Source organism: Vanacampus margaritifer, chromosome 14 (assembly GCF_051991255.1).
Source record: "Vanacampus margaritifer isolate UIUO_Vmar chromosome 14, RoL_Vmar_1.0, whole genome shotgun sequence".
NCBI lineage: Eukaryota > Metazoa > Chordata > Actinopteri > Syngnathiformes > Syngnathidae > Vanacampus > Vanacampus margaritifer.
Genome location: NC_135445.1, coordinates 8,948,335 through 8,969,848, shown reverse-complemented (window position 1 = coordinate 8,969,848; position 21,514 = coordinate 8,948,335). Strand labels below are relative to the sequence as shown.

Here is a 21,514-nt window from a genome sequence, read left to right as displayed (position 1 = left end):
ATATAAATACAAAGGAACAATGAGTAACGTGGTCTCGTCTTGTGGTTGAAGTCTCTACTTGAGCTCTAAATGCAGTATAGGTGACATTATTCAGAAGATTGGACTGAAAAAAGCTTGTGAAGCAGCAAATGAAAGTGTCACAGAGAGTAATGAATGCACTACTTGAGCTGTATTTTTAAGACCATGAAAAGAATTGCTAACATAACCTCCATTAGCCTCAAATTGCGATACGGAGTCCAGGTCAATCCTTGATACATTTTCAGCAATGAGCTTTTTTCAGGCAAATGCAAGCAATCGGTTGACACTTACATGGAACATATTGATTAAAAGACAGTGTGCTTGGAATTAATCCCTGTGGGACTTTCAACTTGATTGTAACCTTTGGAGAAATGATTGTGAATTGCAACAATGGAAGCTCTGCAAGAAATATCTGTTACATAGATTTTAGACAATTCTGATTCCACAAATCATTATATAGGAATAAAGTTTTTTTTTTGTTTTGTTTTGTTTTTTTAAATATGATGTACTTTACTGGCATACCATTTTTAAATTTAGTCCCAGTTTTAGTCCAGTTTCAATCACATAGTTAACCTCATCCCGTTTTTAGTCAACTTTTAGTCGGCTATAAATCTAGCATTTTAGTCCAAGAAATCATAATTTTATTCATCTAGTTTTAACAAAAACTGTCAATGTTTTGGTCAAATTTTAGTCAGCACAACAATTTTACCCCTGTAGGCTGTATGTTTTTCTCAGCAGATTATGTTGAACATTTCCCTTCAAAAACTATTTCACATAAAATGTTCTCTCATCTTTTTGATGAAGCTCCATGCTATGAGCTAGCAAGTTAGCCAGCATTAGTTAGCATTATTGTTGGAATGTTATCGCTGTTGGATTAATGTTACGTTATAACTATAATTTACTTTCTTTCTTTTTTTAAGCTTTCACTGTGAATCCACCTCCTGTCTGTACCATGTTTTTGTGCATGTTGCACTTGTTAGCTGCAGATTTGAAAGCGGTGTCACATGACAGTGTCACAGATACAGATTAGCAGAGACAGGGATTTTACATAAATCATTTTCGTCTCGTTTTTGTTCATGAACTAAAATGCCCATAGATTTCAGTCCAGTTTTTAAGTGCAGTACATTTTCGTCTTGTCTTCATTAGTCGGCAAAAATGCATACTGATTGTCTATTAATGGGTTTTTAGTCTAGTCTAGTCCAGTTTTAGTCCGGTAAAAAATGTGTGTTGCTAAAAATATTTTTGTTTAGTTTTCGTTGACAACAGGTAGTAGTTAGTACGTTCATCTTTGAGCAAGAAGTTATTCCATGTGATGTTTGTTTGTTTGTTTTTTAAAATTATTTGTCTCCCAAATGAACGCTATGTCAAGTGAGGTGAGGTTTTTAGGCGTAACACAGACAAGACATGGATGTTGGCATCACAAATGCTTTTTTGTGTGTGTGTGTGTTTTTTTTACTCATTTGAGCATCTTATGCCTGATAGGTTAACCTTCGTATAGTCTTAAACCTCTCTTGAATACTAGACTCTCCCAAGGCTGCAGCCCCAGAATTGGGACTTGATAGCTCTTTGCCCACAGCCATAGAAAGAGGTATGATTTTTTTTACTGACTGCCATTCATCCAAACAACCAGCAGTGTGCTTTGGGGCCTTGTTGTAAATTCACATGTAAGGAAATCCAATCTAAAGGAATAAATGCTGCACATACTTTTTTCCCAGTGACATTTAAGAGCTTCCTCACTCTCTGTCACCGAGACACAAATGTCTTCCTGTCTTCATTCCTCTCGCAGAGAAGTATCCAACAAAAGACAGAGGACCTTTCAGGGTCCTTTCTCACAGTGGCTGAAAGCCCCCCTAAACCGCCTCTCAGAGTGTGTTTGGCATTTGGTTTAATTTTCCTAGTGCTGATGGAGCACAGCAAAGCCTCTACTTCACAGTGAAGGGTACTCGAGCAAAAACACTCTTCGGCCTCTTTGCAGGAATTTAAACAGACTATGTTATTTTTCTAGCAGGGGGCATGATCAGCAAAGAAACTGCTTACTGCGCACAGCCTGAATATTTGTTTTACTGCGAAAAAAAGAAATAAAAAACACACCTGAAAGCCCTTCAAAACTTTACTTTCAATGTTCAGTGTGACTGTATTAGGGTCAAGTGTAATAGTGACCCAGCAGAAGAAGCTTGCACACATTATAATATGCACTACCGCCACCTATAGGATTGGAGTGGAGCAGTTTGACCCCCTACATTATAATATATAACCGTTTATCACTCAAGATTCAATGAAATAAAACTGAAAAATGTAGATAGAAGAGGAGTAACTCTGTTTAGTTCCAAGGCTGACTAATCAAAACAGCTTAGCAATATGCTCTGAATTTGCAGTGTGCTGTTTTTAATCATTCTTTTCAGCCTCTGTTTTAGGGGGGGGGGGGGAAGAGAGAACACATTTCCATCACTGGATCACTCGTGCAAACACAAGGCAAGAAATAATTATCCAAATATGATCAACATAATTCTGAATTTGAACATTTTAAGCCATAACAAGAGCACTGGCATAGTCTCTTTTCATATTTTTTATATCAAGAATAATGGAAGGCTTATGTATACTGTACCTATTAACATACAGTATATCCATATACTGTTTATATATTTAGGCTATCAGCTCATTACAATTATCATAATTATTGTGATTTTCATAGTTAACTCACAATTATTCGTAAATTAATCGCACGTTGTATCTGTTCTAATAGTACACTAAAAATACATTACGCATGCTCATGTTAATTATAACATAAAAATGGACAAATGTGGTTACCAAATACAAATGTTTAGCTCATTGACACAGTAACTTTATGGTAAGTAATTCATATAGTTACAGTTAACAGTTACGGTCAAAAGGACTGCTACACATTGAGTCATAGATTTGTGTTGAGGTAATTATCTGCCACTAGGTGGCATTAGGCTTTCATGTTGGACATTGGTGACAGGAACACTACATATTTCTTTTCAAATTCAGAGCAATTGGTATTTGGAACATGAAGCAACTCATGTACTACTCCAGGCCATTTTGTTAATCCTAAATTACAACTAGTCACCAGTCCCCCCAAATGCATATATTTTTTTATCACATTAATTACTGCTAAATTGTGTTAATGTGACTCCTTTACACAACGTATGTAAAATAAAGCACGAGTAAGTATGTCATTTTTTTAATGCCTCCCAACATCATATTTAATGCTTCTTAATGCCATTTAAGAATTTAATTTTAGCAAAATCCATTTAATAACTTTCAATGCTTTGTAATGACCCACAGAAAGTCTGTCTGTGGTCAAGCAGCCCCTCTAGTTTTTAAATTGTGGAATTAAATATCAGCTACAGTTGCATTTTTTTCACCCCCTTTTACACAGATGTGTCAACTATATAGGAAATATTACAGAGTGTGCCTGTATGGTCAGCAAGGGCACAAACAACACACCGCAAATGAATTCCATCTATTCTTAGTGTCCTCCTTCAGCGAAACCCTTTTCAGAACAACAAATAATGGCGCTTACACAATAGTAGCAACTCCAGCCGGTAACTGTGTGAGCTGTGTCTCTCATCTCCTGCAAGGCTTCAGCACGCAGGTAGCCCAACTCCCTCAGGCAGCCGTCATGGAACACTCGGGTGCAGATCCTGCACGGGTAGAGGTCATCGGCAGTCCAGACTTCACATACGTCACACATCTCATCACTTGGCGGCTGAGGGTGAAGGAAAAACGGGTTGTGAAATTGTGACTTGAATTTGAAAACCTGCTAAATTGGCACAAGCAAACTGTCATCTCACTAGTAAATAGTCATGTATTTTATATTTTTGTCTGTAGTGGAGAAAGGAACTTAAATAAAGAAAGAAATGCATACTCAATTATAATACATTTTAGGATTAACTACTTTTGCAATATTGTGATTACAGCCTACATTTTAAATCTATTTCCTTCCGAGCCATTATATCTGAATGTCCTGAATTTCTCTTTCCATGCCAGTGTTGTATTGAGCAGATTAATACTGCCCGCAGAAGGTGTGTGCTGTAGCCCAGGGTTGAGAAAAGGTTTTAAAATGAACAGATGAGCCAGGTAAGTCGTAAAATTCGTTATTTTAAGGTATCGGTACTCGCGATGCAGCCACCCTCTTGTTACCGCTTTATTATCAGGAACTAGAATTGAGAAGAATAGAAAATTGCCATGCAATTTTTAGGAAAAATGCTATACAGTGTATACTGTAGGATTTAAAAAAAATATTACTTGTAATTGTTTTTTATGGGAATTGTATGTACTTGTACTGGTATTTGTCTGAAAAAAGTCGTATTGAACACCCCTAATAAAACCAATGCAAAAAAATGTTAAATGTATATTACAGGCATCGGTCACAACTATCACTTTTCAAGACCCACAGCCCTCCAAAAAAAATCCTGCTTGTTGAGCCATTAACACTGCTTTGCCATTTTATATAATTTAGATCGGGTTTAGGTCAGCAATTTAACTAAAAATAAAAATTAAAAAAAAATCCTCTGTGGGCTAAATTAAAGAATGAAGCTGCCCATTTTACCCACCCCTGATGTAGCACTAGATTCTTGTTATTAATCTTCTTCAGTCCACAAACAAGTATGTGGAAAAGATTACTTAAATAAAAATTAATACTGTTCGTAGCTGGCTAATTAGAGGAATGTTTTTTTCCTTCGCCCATTTCTTGCTGCCTATTAACATGCAGAAGCCATTGGGCTGTCTCACTAATGAAAATAACCACATGACGCTTGGCTATATAACACCCATAATAAAGCTCCAAACCTGTTTTATCTCTCCTTCAACGCCATAGCACTACTTTTAGGGCTTTGGCCACATCACTTATGACTCTTGTGGTGACCTTACACTAAAAAAATGCCGCCGCTGTTCTCATTAAAATGACATCTAATATTTTACTGGGAGACTCTAATTGTACAAGAGCATATTTAAGAAACATTTATGCAAATATAATTTGGTAACTATGGGAACACACATGCCCGTCAATATGTGAGTGCTGGGATTTCTGTTGAGTTATGAGCCAGTCAAGCTGCTGCTGAAGGGTGTTGCGGTTTGGCTTCTGATACAGGAACATTGGCTGTTAGATGATTTTCCCTCAGTAATCCTTTGGGTAACTGAGCTGCGGCAGAATAATACAAATACGCCAAATTGAGTGATAGTCTGTTTGGACTTGAGGAATAGCTTTGAAGACTGGATGTTGCCACTGTGACTTTAAGATTCACTACTAAAAAAGGGGCGGAACCTATTTGCTGGAGAGATTCTATCAATTCCATTCCCGCTGTTGAGGTGCCACTGAGCGAAGCGCCAAATTTTCAAGCGTCACATTTGGCGCAGCCACATGCATATCATTGGATCTTGTATGTGTCGATCTGTCCAAACCTTCGACTGTGACAAACACAGTCCTCGAATAAAACGAAAGTAGACCAAAGCTAAAAGGGGATCTCTACTAATTAAATGCAGAGAAATTGTGTTATTGGTCAAACTGACAATGAAGAGTTTACTTAACAGGTAGCTTTATGGGCTAAAAATGAGAGTACCTTATATTTTCTGTTTCGGTTTGGGATTTAAGCTTATGGAGGACTAAAACTGTCAAAACTAAAAATTTATAAATGACTAAATAAATAAATGAATAATGTGAAAATAAAAAACAGATATAAAAATATAATTCAAAAATTAAATCCAAAAAATAAATATAAATGGTAATAAAACAACGAAATATATATCCCTAAATAAAAATAAATAAATACCAAAATAAAAATTACATTCAAAAAGTAAAAATAAATATAAAAATAAATGTTGAAATAAATACATAATAAATATATAGTAGAATGAAATATCAATCAATATATAAAAACGCTCTGCTCTCACATTTATTTATTTAATGCTGCAGACGCTCTATCAGGACGAAATGTTATTCAAATGAGGTTGTCGTCCTAAGCCTGTCTTGGGTTTGGCTACGCAGTTGCAAACTGCCTGAGGACCGAAACCGCCAAAATTAAAAAATAAATGAATGACTAAATAAATAAATAATAAATAAGCTAACCAAACTGACAATTAGCACACAATTAAAATATACATATATTTTTTTCAATTGTACTTAACATTTCAAATAGGAAAATAATAGTTTCAATTTAACAAATTGAAAGTTATGAACCATTTCAGAGTGGATTGTTAGAGGTCCCAGTATATAAATTTTAAAGTCCAACAAGTATGGAAGTGGCCACAAAAATTATGCTAACCTTAACCCATTTCGTTAAAACCTTTATTGCATCATAATATTGAACAATTCCTCTTAAAAGGGAGGCAATACAGTGTTCCCTTGTTTTTCACGGGGGTTAGTTTCCAAAACATACCCGCAATAAATACAATCCGCAAAGTAGTTAGCTTAATGTTTTACATTTATTATAAATGTTTAAGGCTCTAAAACCCCTCACCATACAGTTTATACACTTTTCTCATCGAGGGATTTATATTTGTTCACGTCTCTCTCGTTAAAACATTCTCAATGTTTAAGCCTTCATAAATTTGATAAAATAAATACATTACTGTAAAAAACAAAATGCACGCAAAATTGCACTAAAAAAATTCACAAAACAGCGAGGCCGCGAAAACCGCGTTATCGCGAGGGAACACTGCATTCTGATAAAATACTGGCACGATGAAAGCAGCATCCATTCTACATAACTTGCCAATTTATGTGTTTAGTCTTGAAAAGCCAATACTTAAAGGTGTCAGTGAACCTGTGAACTCCACCGTGTTACCGGGCACGTTCTTTCATGCAGATCACTTTGCCGAGACGAACGGCTCTGTGTGAAAGTGCCCTTGTGCGAGCACACAAGTCACACGGCATGTTTGGAATGTAATGATCTTTTTGAACTTTACAACTTTCTTATATTCTCAAAGAATGAGAAGAGATTAAGATTTCCTCACTGGATGGCTTCAAGTTAGACGAGGAAACCAGACCTTTTGCTGCTGTTGCCATGGAGACTGACATACCTCTTTAATCCTATGCCTTGGGGATTTAATATGTGTGTAAACAAAGTCACTTCCTACGTATTGTACTTTCATGCACTTTGCCAATGATTATAATTGACATATTGATTATGCTGTCGCCACTTCAGTGTTACCTGCTCTTTTTTTGCCAGCTCTACTTCTAAAGGCTGATCGTCATCTGCTTCCCTTTTGGGCCGCACATAAGCAGGCGGTGTGAGCTGATGACTCTTTTCCAGATCTTCAGGCTCTACTCCTTTCCCGTCTCGTAACCTGGACCAGGCCTCCTGGTTGACCGAGATGGAGGCCTGCTGGGCTGCGGGCGGGCCGGTGCCGCTTTCTGTTTCCCCGCCTTCCCCTTCCTCGGTGTTCTTGTCCTCAGTTGAGGTTTTCGCCGGCACGTCACCATCCTCCGTGTCTCCCTCCGGCTGCTTAACAAATGCCGGGCGGTCCTTGATGCCCGACTGGAAGGCTGAGACCACAGCGGTGCACCTCTGCACCTTGTCCACCGGCTGCTTCTTTGACATGAGCACACCCATGGCTGCACACAGATGGAGAGAGGAAGGGACAGGGGACACTTGCATGAGTACTCTGACAAAGCCGGAGGGGGCTCACATAGTAAATCCATCTGTTAGCCGTTCAAAAAAAAAGAAAAAAACTTACACATCATCTCTGCACTATTTCACTACGCTTTCCCCACACAGTAGTATCTGATCTTTTTCATTTCCTGTCTTTAAAAACTAAAGAAAAATACTCCGTAGCCTAGAGTTTCTTGCAGAAGTCTGTCCTAGATTGCTTCTTTCATTTCAAAAATGACTTAAAAGAGTGAAAGAATACCACGACGTGTTTGGATTGTACAATTTGTAATCAAACAAATTTATCAGGAATTGTGTTGTTCTCAACAAACAGAGTAAGGTGTTGTCACAAGATTTCAGTCAGGAATTGCATAAAAAGGTGATGTTATTTATATTATTTTCAGTCACCTCAGTATCACAGCCAGCTTTGCTATATTTTGGCATAATTAGAGCATGTTTTGATGTGAGTTTTCTGCTAATTGCCTTGGTTCAATCTTCTCACTCTACAAAATCCTCATGGAGAGTAATTATTAATCAGAAATTATAATTATGTCAGGGCTGGATGTGGAGGTGTGTGGGGGAAGATCGGGTTTAAATCAATACTTTTAGGATTTTTCTTTTTTAAATAAACCTAAGGTACACCGACCCCCCCCCCAAAAAAAAATGCCAGTATATATATATATATATATATATATATATATATATATATATATATATATGTATATGTATATGTATATATATATTTTTTTTTCTACACAACATCTCAAAACAGTGGAAGTAAACAAGCCAGAGAGGGATCGTTCTGCTAGATGTCACTGGAAGCTAACATAAAGCTAGCGTCATGTAGTAATGTTATTGGCTGCAGTAATAAATTAAAATATGGAAAGCGTAAACAGTGCAGCAGCGACTTGCAATGTGTGTAAATTGAGCATTTGGCACGGCGGCGTTTAGAACCACTAATTTGATACGCCACCTGAAAAAAAGGTTTTAAATGCTTTACTCAAAACCACTGCTCCGCTAACCATATGAAAGGATAATTAGTTGTGTCAAAACAAACAAAAAACTAACAGCAGGTCCTCAAAAAATTTCCAAAAGAATCTGATCTGGACATCCCTACCTTTAATCTTTCTTTGATAAGATCGTGTCAGCAGTTGCCTCATATGACCATGAGGAAATGGTTCAATTTGTATTACTGTGCATTTAGTTAAGTACTTTGTCAATTAATATGTACTTTACACTGCATCAGTCATCTGTCAATACAAATAACAGCACACATCTATTCCCTTTTGTACGTTTATATTCTGATTCAATTACGACACAATCTCAACTTTAAGAAGCCAAGATTTAAATCCATTATTTATACAAGACAATGTTTCCATTTCTCATAAACAAAGTGACACCTTTAAACAGTCTGGAGGAGGTTAAATTGATGTGTTTGCTCCTCAAAGTCATTTATTGGTGTTCCCTTCTTCTCAACTATCTTTAACCTGCAGGTCAGAATTGGTAAATTGACTTACCTGCTGAAGTCAGCTTTTTAATCTGAGTTAAATAAATCCCAGGAGAGGAAAAAAAACGTTTGCCCTTGTGATTATTGAATCTTGCAGAATACAGATAAGACACATAGCTCAACACGCCTTAAATTGTACATATTGTACATCTTTGCTTTAGCATGCTCATTTCAGTTTTAATCAGCTTTAAAAATCTACTGCAAATTCTCCCCAGAAGAGAGAATCTTTGCATAATCAGCAAACAAGATGAACTTCTACCATTTTGCATGTTATTGATGAACAATTAAAATATTTTTGGCCCTAATATTGACCCCTGCGGTACCCAACATGTAATGTCCCTGTATTCAGATTCATGGTCACATATTTGCACAAACTATTGCCCGTTTCTTACATAGCTCTATCCAGATCACGATGACCTTGCAGTGAATGAGAGGAATGGAGGACACATGTGTTTTCAGGTAGACTTGATTATTGAATAATGCTGAGCAAAGTGCACATACTTTGCTCTAATTTCTACTTCTGTGAGACAATGAAATGTATTATTCAACAAAAAGGCGCCGTCATGGATTGAAGTTGATTACATGCTTCTTGTAGGACGTGTTTCTTTGCTCTGACATTCTATCCTATCCATCTTCCCTCCACATAAGTGCTTGTATGAAATTCAATATCATCTATCAAGAGTGAAATGGGAGTCATTCTGGCTCTCTTCCTCCTGGGCTGCTCTAATAGCCTACAAGCCCCTCATTTGGTCCCGGGCTGCCGGTGAACTCTTGTACTTTATAGACTACAGAGGAGGCAACACCCATCTATATCACAAACTTTGGTTTCCAGGAAGAAAAAAAAACGCTTCATTTATATTTTGCCAAAACTTTTTTTATATATGTTTTAGCACCTTGTTGTGAATGTCGCACCTTTACAGATAAACGTAAATTATTATTATCTTTTCTTTCTTGCATCATTCGGGACTCAGGTCCCCTCTTTTTGCTTGATCCTAAACTTCCTGCCAAGTCACACGTCGTGCAGTCTGACACATTTCTTATCATCTTCAAGGTCAAACCCTCCCGAAAGAAGTCAGCCACTCATTGTGGTTGGGATGAACTCCATCAGACTAAAATAAGGAGATAGCTGTTACGGATTCCATATAAATATTTCTGTACATTCTTCCATAACAATTGAGCATGATGACAAATGAATAAATTATACTTAACGACATAATGTTCTAAGTCCGACCTTTTTTTTTCCTTTTCTTCTTCTTTTTTTTTTAATGGGGGCGGGTATTGAACCGGCGCCATAATCACATTTCCGGTTTGAGAGCGCTACCAGTGAGGTAAAATTCTGGGCTGTCCATACAGCTCAGGTGAATGCTTAGGAGAGGTAAGTAAAATGCTGACTTTTTTTTCTTCTTTTAAAAATACTTTTGTAATATAAAACAACAACAACGTGCACACCCACAAAAAGCACTAACTTTTTTCCCTACACAGTACAGTAAATTTGAGTCTATTTAGAGTGGAACCAAATAGACTCAGTTTTAGAGTAATATTTACAGAGAGAGAGAGTAAAATAAAGAATTGGAGGGGGAAAAAAGTCACTCAAGGGTGAAGGAACGAACTCACAACCTTCAGCTTAGGAGACAGCTGATCTCCTCCCTCAGCCACGCAGCTCCTTAGTATATCACTCATGTCAGCTGGAATCTTTCTAACTCAAAGAGACCAAAAACGATGTCTTTGGTCTCTTGGAAATAAGCAAACAGGAAGACATAGCTCAGGTGGTAGTGTGGCAGTCTCCCAAACTGAAGGTTGTGAGTTTGTTCCTCAACCCTTGAGTGACTTTTATTTATTTCCAATTCTTTATTTGATTATCTTCCGTCTCTAAAACTGAATCTATTTGGTCCCTATCTAAATAGAGTCAAATTTATGCGACAGAATTTACTGCCTTGGAAGCAGCCGACGGTCTACCAGTTGTGGTAACAGCACGGTGCAATATGCTTCACATTTGTCATGCAATGACAAATTGACAGTTTCATGTATTCATTTTAAAAATTAAAAAAAAGGATGTAAGAAAGTAGACATTTGGTCCCACTAAATTAAAAATATTTGATGGTATAAAATGACTGACAGCGCTGAGTTCCACCCATACTCCATTGTACTGTAAGTTAGAATCCCAACAGTGGACTTTTGTTGGGCTAATCAACATTTATGACAATAAACAGCTTCAAGCAAGAATACTTTGCATCTCATTTGTTATTGTTAGCTAGCGTGCAATCTAAACACCGTGTCATGTCTCTGTTTTTAGTTTGTGTTTTTCTGTTTTATTGCCTGGGTGAGTGTCCGTGGGCGGTGCTTCCTGTGGCGCACCTGTCATGATTTGACAATCAGCTGCTTTTTAGGTGCAGCTGCTTGCGGCAAGAGCAAATGTCAAACCATTCACTTGCCTGCTTCCATGTGCTCAGTAGTTGCTTGCTTCTGGTTGTCAATGAGTTCAAATCCACTAATTCCTGAACTCAGTGCCACGCCTTCATTTCCTGTCTTTCATGATTGGACAAACTGATTAATCCAGGTGTGTCTGGCCACTGTCATCGTGGTTGCTGAGGTCAGGCACACCTGCATCCTTCGATTTTTTTTGTATGTGGCTTTATTGAAAAGAGACAATAGAGATGCCTGCCATGCTTTTGCTCTTAAATGTCACACTTTAAAAATTATATATCTGCTGTACTATTTGGGTGCATTGTACTCTCACAACAAAATATATAATAATTTATTTACCAAATAAATCGGCCTTTGCATGTTCTACATGATATAATTCCACGCATCAACATTTTTATTTTGAAATATTATCACTATTTGTCCTTTGTATGTGTAAAGTGTGTAGCAGGAATGATATCAACTCAGAAGTTAGACAACATTTATATTCTCCGCAGGTGAGACGATGGCGGAAGTATCTGCTGAACAAACAGAACCTTGTCATTTTCAGGTTAACTTCTGAATATTAAATAGGACCTCTGTGTTTGCCCCCTACCCCATGCAAAGTCTATTTTGACACAAATGGGCCAATGCCTGGCTTTGATACCTTCGTTTGCTCGAGTTCAGTTTCCTGACGATTTGTCACCTCTCAAGCGTGACATTCTTAAGCCTTTCGATGCTCAAGTGACAGCAAGTTTGTGCTATTGCAGGAATTGCTCCAAAACAGCTATTTACAGCAATCCATTTGCAATTTGGGTCGGTATCACTATTGGCTATGCCATATATCAAAGAATAATGTGTCACTAAGTACAAAATATGGTGATTGGTGGGTGAATTAAAACGGTTGCGTTCAAGAACCTGGAGGAAAAAGTAGTTGATTAATACTGAGCACTTGATTTTGTCCTGTTGCTGGAATTGTGTATGTCAAATCTCATTGAATTTATATGATTTTGGATGATCAAACTAAAAGACAAAACAAAAAAAACTTGATACAGTTTGTGTTATTTGAATCCACCGGCCAAACGTGAATGCCAGAAGTATTGTTTTGATCGCAAAAACTGCACAGCTGATATTATGTAAACATGGATGGTGTCATTCTAAAGATCTGAATAGCTGAAGAGCTATTAGGCTTTATTTTTAGCTGAAAATTACAATTAAATATCAACCTTTTATTAGGATTTAGCGTCTCACAGACCTGATTTTGCTATTTGCAGAGAACTGATCATCCGGTTTACAAACTGAATACGAATCGAGAGATATGTCATATCATTAAAGGGGAAGTCAACCTTATACATTTCTTGACAATAATATGTTATATGTGACCTCACTAGTCTAAACATGACATTCTGATTAATACTATATGTGGAATATGTTTTATGAAGTAAAATCCAGCCATTTTTATCCATCTCAGGGGGCGGCCATTTTGCCACTTGCTGTCGACTGAAGGTGACATCAATGTTGCTCAGGCAACGGCCAATCACAGCTTACTTGTTTTCTGAAGCTGCTCCATAAATCATATTCCACAAATGTAGTATTAATCAGAATGTCATGTTTAGACTAGTGGGTTTGCAAAGTAAAATGGGAAAGGGCAAAAGTGTAATTGAATTAAAAATTGCCGTACTCACACAACAAAGACACACCGGCTCCATAACTAATAGATGCAATGCTCCAAATCATCATAATTGAGCTTTTAAAAAGTGACACTGTTGGCACTCGAGTTATCTAAAATCACCATTTAGAAAAGATTTGAGAGGACATCTTCGATCTTTCTCAAACTTGACATGTGTTCTCCTCCCCATCCCAGATGCATCTGAATGATTTACAGGCCTCGGGTTATAAAAAGATCTAAAGGAGGGAAGGAAGATAGGACCGCTCCTTAAGGCTGATAGATTGTGACATATCCTGACTTGGAAATGTTATTTTCAAAGCTGCAATTCAGACACAGGATCAACACTTTCCTGAGAAATAAATACTGTTTTTGAAAATAGGCTGTCTTTTTCTCTGACAAACCTTAGTGACAAGGTAAAGTACAAGTGAGAGAGGGGGCGTTCAATACTCATTTAAGCCTCTTGAGTCCTGTCAGCAATTGATGGCAACGGTGCTTTCAGGAGAAGATTGGTTTGATTAATTATTGATAAATTAAAAAGGGAGGTGAGACCAAAGAACTCTTCAAATCCCTCTCATTTATTTTTCTGATCTTCTAACAGATATTTTTCTAGTCTCTCCACACTCTCCCGTTGGAACAGTACCAGAGCTTGTGTATTATGACGATTTTGTCCTATAACAAAATAGTTTACAGTCAGAATATTGACACGATTCATATCGTCAAATAAATATCATAACCAGCCAAAAAATGTTTTGATTCTTTTTATCTGAAACATACATACTCAGATTAAAATTAAATTATAAAAGGTCCTCATTATAAAACAGAGTTCCGTTGTCATAACGGCAACGTTACTTAAAATGTAAGTCAAAATGCAGCATAGTCAATATATCATAAAAATACGCTAACACAGTATTATGCTAATTAGTTATATGAAAATCACTTCTGTAACATACAAGCAAATCCGTAACGACATTCAAATTGAGCGTGCCGTTGTGTGCCTTGTGTCGACATATTTATTCTCCTGTGCTGTAATCTTGTGCAATCCTGTGTAACTTTACACCGATCTGATCGACTGGATCGGGATCGGCTGTAATGTTTTAATTTGCCCAATCGGTCAATGATGTCATTAATCAGCGCAGCCAAATAAGACAATACATGTTATATGTAATGTTAATCAGCGTTTTTTTAATATTGCCAATCAATCCTATGAAAAACTATTTGGTTGTAGCTAAGCGTTTTTGTGCCGTGTGATGATAATCTTCTTGCTAGTTAATTGCGTCCCGTTTGTAAACTTGAAGTGCAATATATTGGGGGCGTTGTAACATGCAAAAAAAAAAAATCTATATATATATTTTTGGTCTTCTTTTCATGCCATACCCTACACAAAGCACAGTTGAGCATGCATCTCTGTCAAATGGATTTAAAAAATCTGCAATTTTGCTTAGGGGCATAGTGGGCTCTGATACTCTGGCTCTATGGTCATGACTCCTTTCCCAAAGCTGTTGGATGTCACTGGTATGTGCTGATTAGAATCCCAACCAGCGCTTCCTTTCATTCCTTGCCTGAGAGGGAGGGGGGCTTTTTTTCTTCTTTTTTTTTTTTTAATGGAATCCCCACAAAGCGGAGCTTTTCATGGGAACGAATCCGCCCCCTTTAGCCACAGAAGTGACCCACGGATCAGGGAAGCGGAGACCTGGAACTAATTACACTAATGAGTTTAGCCAGAACCTTCCAGGGAATGAGTAAGTGGAATCATTCCCGAACATTTCAAACATGCAGTTATACGTTCTGTTCAACATGAAGAGTTTAATGGATTGAATTAAAGATGCTTCTACATTGTTCACTCATCAGATTCACACACACAAAAAAAAGTATAATTACAGCTGAACCTCCAAAATCGAGTTCAATCTGTTCCGTGACACTGGTTGACATCCATGCTCCCATTTCAAAATAAACTTTCCGCATTAGGGGGGGAAATGTGGGCTGATTAATAAGATGCTACAACAACAAATGCAAATCCGTTGTGTATTTTTATTAAATAGTTTTAATATTATACCTTATCTAAATGTACAATAAAATATTTTATGTTTTCATACTCTTGTTAGCATAGTGGAAATTTGATACAGTCATTTCATAATAATTCATAAAAGTGAGTTAAAATTAAAAAGATGCGCGGCACTGTAAAAAACAAATGTGATACTGTTTAGTGTTGAGGTTATTTTTCTGCTAATTATAATTTCATACTTGCATTTGTAAGACATTGGTGACAGCTCAGTGCATTTTTCTTTTCAGAACTATCTAATCTTTAACATGAAGTAACTTGTAAAAAACATTTTTTAATTGTAAAATACAACTTGACCCCAGTCTCCACAAATATATGTATTATTACTACATTTATTACTGCAAAATTTTGATTTGGAGGTGTCTGCTGCGTTGCGAATGGAATCCCTCCAGTAGAGGCTTTCCAAGTAATTGGCGGTCATTAATTTTTTTTAAAAATTGTGGCGTTAAAGGAACTTTAAATTAACTCAAAATAAATGTACTCATTTTGACATCCCTAATTATATGTACCTGTACTAGCAACACAAACACCAAAAAAGGGTAACGACAGCGGTCACCATGGTAACGCACGTTAACACAAAAACCGGGATACTGTATTTTGTTGATACTGTAAGAATAAATGTAAAAAAAAAAAAACACTAACCAAGAGACGCTCGCTGCATATTGTGCAGAGTCACTTTTCAACATTTAACTCATTCACTGCCATTGACGGCGAAAGACGTCAAAAATTCATTTGAACTCTTTCTATTAGTTTAACATTTTTTCCCCACTTTTGTTAACAAGAGTATGAAAACCTAGATTTATTTTTTTTTAGAAATGCAGATAAAAAAAATGTGTGATTAATCGTGAGTTAACTATTGAAGTCATGCGATTAATTACAATTAAAAATTTTAATCGCCTGACGTAACTTAAAGATTATTAAAAATTCGGGGCGTCAGGCGATTTTATTTTTTTTTATCGTAATTAATCGCATGACTTCGCTAGTTAACTTACAATTAATCACACATTTTATATCTGTTCTAAACGGACAATAAAAAAACATAGGTTTTCATACTCTTGTTAACAAAAGTAGAAAAACAATTAACTAATGGTATAATAAATAGCTTTAATGTATTTTTTAGGTCTATAGCCGTCAATGGCAGTGAATGAGTTAATATTTTTTTGCCTAGGATAATAAATAAAAGGTGGATTGGTGTTTGGGGATCAGTGGTTTAGCCGATACAGTATTTTCTATGAATCCAGAAAAGAAGTTCAGGTATTGTTTTTGGAACCTAGCTTAAAAGTTTGTAGTTCACAGGGTTCCCTTTAAGCTGCGGCTGGGTCAATTGCGAAAAAAAAAAACTGTGTTATACATTTCCTCGTATTCACAAAGCAAAACAAAAAAGCCAAAGAAAAAGTGGCACGTGTTGAGCTCAGTGCTCAGAGTTGAAGTCACATGCATGATGCCACGCACGATAAGGGTTTGAACACTTTGGTTCGACCTACTCAAAACATACACTTTTTTTTAAAACAGCAACTGAAATCAAACCCAAGAATGGCTGAGGAATTTAAATCTCAATGCATGCTTAGTCCTAAAAGACATCACATTGGCATTCAGGCGCTGCCAGAGCCAAGCAGGCTTGTGTGCCAGCTCGCAGAGAGTCGGACAATAAACTGCAGCGAAGGCGGCTCAGACTGTGGGGATCTGTCACACGCTGAGGCAGGACTTGAAATTGGCTCGTTTGTGCATCAATGTGGGCAACAAGATAACAATAACAGCGTTGAGAAGGAAGACTGATGGCAAAAAATAAAAAAGTAAACAAGGGCTGCGGAATCCACTCAAACAATCCATTTGTACAACTATATGAGTGTGACATGTAATCGCAGTGGGTGCAAAGCCAAACTATCCACACCCAAGTGCATGCTGACCTAAATATGTTTAGAGTCTTTTTGCTCTCTATGAACCAAAGTAGAGGTAAAAGGCATACTGCCTCAAAACTTGCCTTTTACAACTAAGGAATCTGCATGGACACTTTTTTTTTGGTCCTAAAAATGTACAGTTTGATAACTGACCTTCCTGATGTAAATAATAAATAAATAAATGGAGCCCCAACTGCCAGATCCTCGACAAAATGACTCTCCCGAGCACAACTAGCACCCCCTGCACGACAATTTGTTATATAACATAATTCAAAAAGGTGTGCGTATGTGTGTGTGATCTTGAGCAGCCCCGACCCGACTCACCGTTAAGGAGAAAAGAATGACGTTCAAAAAAGGACTTGATCACTCCGGTGCCCTCAAACTGGGCCGTTCAGCATGGCAGGACTTTGGCTCGGATGAAGTCTGCGTGCCTCCGCGGGATAAATGACAGCTGTTGTTTGTTTGTTTTTAATTATTATTATTATTATTATTATTCCTTCGTCTCCCACACCCCCGACAGAAGATAAGCAGCTTCTCGCCTTGACGAAAACGAGGGGGTGGGGGAGGTAGAGGTGGATGGGGGACAGACACTCGACTTGGAGTAGCGATGGACAGCTCCGGTGCTGAAAAGGACTTGGCCTCCTTCCGTGGGCTGCTCCGCCAGTGCGTGTGAGCGGCCACGCAGCGCGCCGCCGCTCGCGTCAAGAGGAGAGACCTTGGCGCTGCTGACTCACAGGCAGCCAATCACGTTCCATCTCGGATTTATAAGCATCGCAGCCATCGGAGCCACCTCCCCTAGCCCGCCATCCCTCCCTCCCTCCACCTCAGAGAGAAAGTCAAGCGACCACTGAGGTTAATAAAGTTGAGGGACGCCCTGATTGGACCGAAGCGCGCGACTGCGACAAACTAATGACGTTAGGGAAGATGCGTCCTCAGCAGCCAATTAACTCTTATCACATTCAGAGCGTGACGGGTCAGACTGTGACTTTCACTTTCATACTTCTTTACTTTACTCGTTTTTAGCCTTTTTTTTTTTAATCATAACGGGGAACTGAGGTGCGTTCCTTTTTGCACATTATGTGCAAAGTCAAGTAAAAAGTAAAAAAGTAAGTTACATTTTTATTTGGATTTAGTCCGTTTTTATGTTTGTAACCGTATTAGTCTACATCAGCAGGCTGGCCCTACACTCTAAAAAATGATTGGTTTAACCCTGGAGAACCCACAGGGTCAAATTTGGCCCCTATAAATTCTGCTACTCAAATAACAAAGAGCTTTTTTTTTATTTATTTTTTTTACAAATTTAACTTCAAAAGTCCAGAGTGCCACTTCTGACCACTGCATGGGGCCATCTAGGGGATTAATATTGCACTTACATGAGCCAGAGTGGTGGTGACAAGATGGCTGGCAACATGCGGTTTTGTTGAGCTGGAAATCAATCCAAACAAAGCCATCTTCTCAGCAAACCATCAGATGGTAAAATTGTGTTTTTTTTTTGGTTAATCTATTTCATATCATGTTGCAGGATGCCTAGGAGTATGTTTTATATATATATATATATTTTGATAAATTAGCAACTCTGAGCTAGTTCAAAATTTTTTTTAAAACATATATTTTGGTGTTCACTTAATTTTCATAATTTTCCAAAGAAGAAAAGGGTTCTTGGGTTCTCCAGGGTTAAAAAAATAAATACAATTAAATTAAAAAAATACCAATCTAGTAGGTTAAGCCACATTGGCTTGATTAAATAACAAATTGGTCAGACATTGACCATTTCGGTGGTTATGGGAATAACAATTTTATTGGTTAGCCAAACAACCAATGAAATTGGTTACAATTAAAAGTAAGTCTAGATATATTAATTAGAAATATATTTAATGTATAAAATTATTATATTCTAAATGTATTTGTTAATTATTATGAGTGATTACATTATATACTACAGTGTTTAAAAATGGAAATGTGTATTTAGATAGATCACAAGACATGACCAGTTCAGTGGCTAGTGGTAGAGTGTCTGCCCTGAAAATGAGAGGTTGTTGGTTCAATCCCTGGCTGGGTCACTCATTCCAAAAACTGTGAAAATGGGACCCATTTGCCTCCCTGCTTGACACTCAGCATTATGGGTTGGAATTGGGAGGTTTGATCATCAAATGATTCCTTGAACGCAGCCCTTGCTGCTGCTCACCGCTCCCTCAGGGGATGGGTCAAATGTATCATTTACATTCCTGCTATTTTGGCCCGTTTTTGAAATAAGGCAAAAATTGAGGCAAAACTTCGGCCGTCACGGTATTCTATGCTGAATGCAACAATGAAATCAAACAATAATTTTTTTGTTTTCCTCACATCACGAGAACCTAATATTTTGCAGGTGCCTTTAAATTTTACATGTGCCGGTTTTGCTGTTCCTTTTCATGCTGCAAACGCGATGACTCAACTCATGACAACAACAGAGTTAGCATCCACACATTGATTCAGACAGCAGCTACTCCAACCCCTCCCCAGCCACCGCATGCTATGGTTTATGTATGAACAGCTCCATGTACGGAGCCCCACTGTGTCATTCCGAAGCTTGCTGGTTCAAATGGAGGCACCTTGAATTATTGATAAAGACGTAAGTGCACGCTGACCCGCCAAGTCTTGAGGTTCTTTCCTCCTTCCGCAGCAGGATGGAGGGAGGAGGAAGAAATGGTCCATTGTGAACTCCGACCTTTGCTTTTATTTTTATTTATTTTTTATTTTTATTTTTATGGAGAGCTCAGTATTGTTCATTCCGTAATTTTACCGATTTGACATGTCATCATCATTGCTCTCTTTTTTCTTTTTTTTTGTATGTGGGTGAACATGTGTATGTGCGTATGTGCATGTGTGCGTGCGTGCGTGCGAGTGTGTGTGTATTCATTAGTTCACCTAAAACATATTAAAAAATCCCATACCGTTCACCTAAACCGAACACTTCCGGCCAGAATCGTGAGGCTGTCAGGAGACCCGAGGAAGGACCAAAGAAAGGAAAGTGAAATCCAGCACCGACTAGACACCACCCACCGGGCCACCAACCAGAGTCCTTCACCAACCCCAGAGACATCTAAATTCCAACAAATCAGGGAGACCTCAAGAGACCAAAGGAGAGGCTGAGGAAAGGAAGGACAGATGAAGCAGAGTGAGATCCACAGACACCAGCCTCCACCGATTCAATGACCTTCAACTCCGACCTTTGCTGAAGACGCTAGTCCCCGCGGATGCATCAGAAACATGACGATGTATTTTTGCACACTGTGTTATATGAGGTCAAATGCCTCCAAATGAAGAATAATGAGACATGTAAAGCCAAGCTTGGAAAGAAGAACAAAAGCAGCAGCAGCCTTCATTCAGAGATATTTGAAGGCTATCAGCGGAATAGTCGGTCACCATTAACGGGCTGTTCACAGCCCAGCTGCACGCTTAATAGCGTTCCCATGGACTTGGAGCGCTGCAATCATTGTCCTTTCAGCTCAGAGTCACTTAGGGGCGGGACAAAAAAAAAATACAATAAATAACCGTGCCTGATTGTTATGTTCAATGAAGCAGCAATTGTACTTTTCACTTTGTATTCTGTTTTGCGCGGCTTACTGTTCGGAAGCGACTGCCGATCAAACTTTGTTTTAAGCACTGATGTAAGGGTGCGTCTAACTGGTAGCAACATGTCGATTAGCTTGCGCCACTCTGTTTCAGATTAGTCGTGATTGTTTACTAAGTATGACTAAAAAGCATAAGTGAACAAATCAAATGGGTCTTAAAATACAGACTGCATTCTGGTCAATGGTATTTGGAAAACTAATCAGAGCATGAAAGAAAAAGAATACAAAGTAGCAGCCGCGTAATTGACTGGAAAATGGGCTAAAACAACCAGTCATAGCCGCTAAAGTTCGCCGATTATTGACAATGTTGGACACCGCTTTTGGATGTCACATGCTGGGTACAAAGGTGTGAATTAACAGGATTTTGTTTACCACAAATTGCTGCTGCCAACCCGCCATAAAACAGAGCAGCCAATAAGCTGCCAAGGACAGCTTTCCTTTTTTAATGGAACACAAAATCATTCTGTGTGAATACAAAAAAAAGTGAGTGTAGGGAGAACATTTCACTTTTGTCAGGTTATTTCAAACTCTAAATTCCATATGAGTGAACGAGAATGTTTGTTCTGTCTTGACACTCTCTGTCATTGGTTAATCAATGTCACATGATTTATGGACGCCATGTTGTTAACCAGGCCATCCATTCCCAGTATTACCTTATGTTAGCCTTGGACAGTTTCTGGCTTTTATTAAATAGATTTTGCCGATTTTTTGACTAATTTGGGTTTAAATCTGTGAGATA

General features: G+C 37.9%; 1 protein-coding gene across 3 annotated transcripts in view; it reads right to left on the bottom strand.

The window, feature by feature from the left end:
• Nucleotides 1-17,902, bottom strand: part of phf24 (PHD finger protein 24) — a 28,434-nt gene extending 10,532 nt beyond the window's left edge. For 2 of the 3 annotated variants that reach the window (XM_077543005.1, XM_077543007.1), the window contains exons 1-3: nucleotides 11,568-11,662; nucleotides 7,191-7,594; nucleotides 3,563-3,748 (exon numbers count right to left, since the gene is read on the bottom strand). In XM_077543005.1, coding sequence (XP_077399131.1) covers nucleotides 3,563-3,748; nucleotides 7,191-7,594; nucleotides 11,568-11,577 — 600 coding nt within the window. In that variant the 5' untranslated portion in view covers nucleotides 11,578-11,662. Of the gene's footprint in view, nucleotides 1-3,562; nucleotides 3,749-7,190; nucleotides 7,595-11,567; nucleotides 11,663-17,485 lie in introns of those variants that run through there. The other variant, XM_077543006.1, reaches the window with a different exon arrangement.
• Between the last annotated feature and the right edge of the window lie 3,612 nt (nucleotides 17,903-21,514).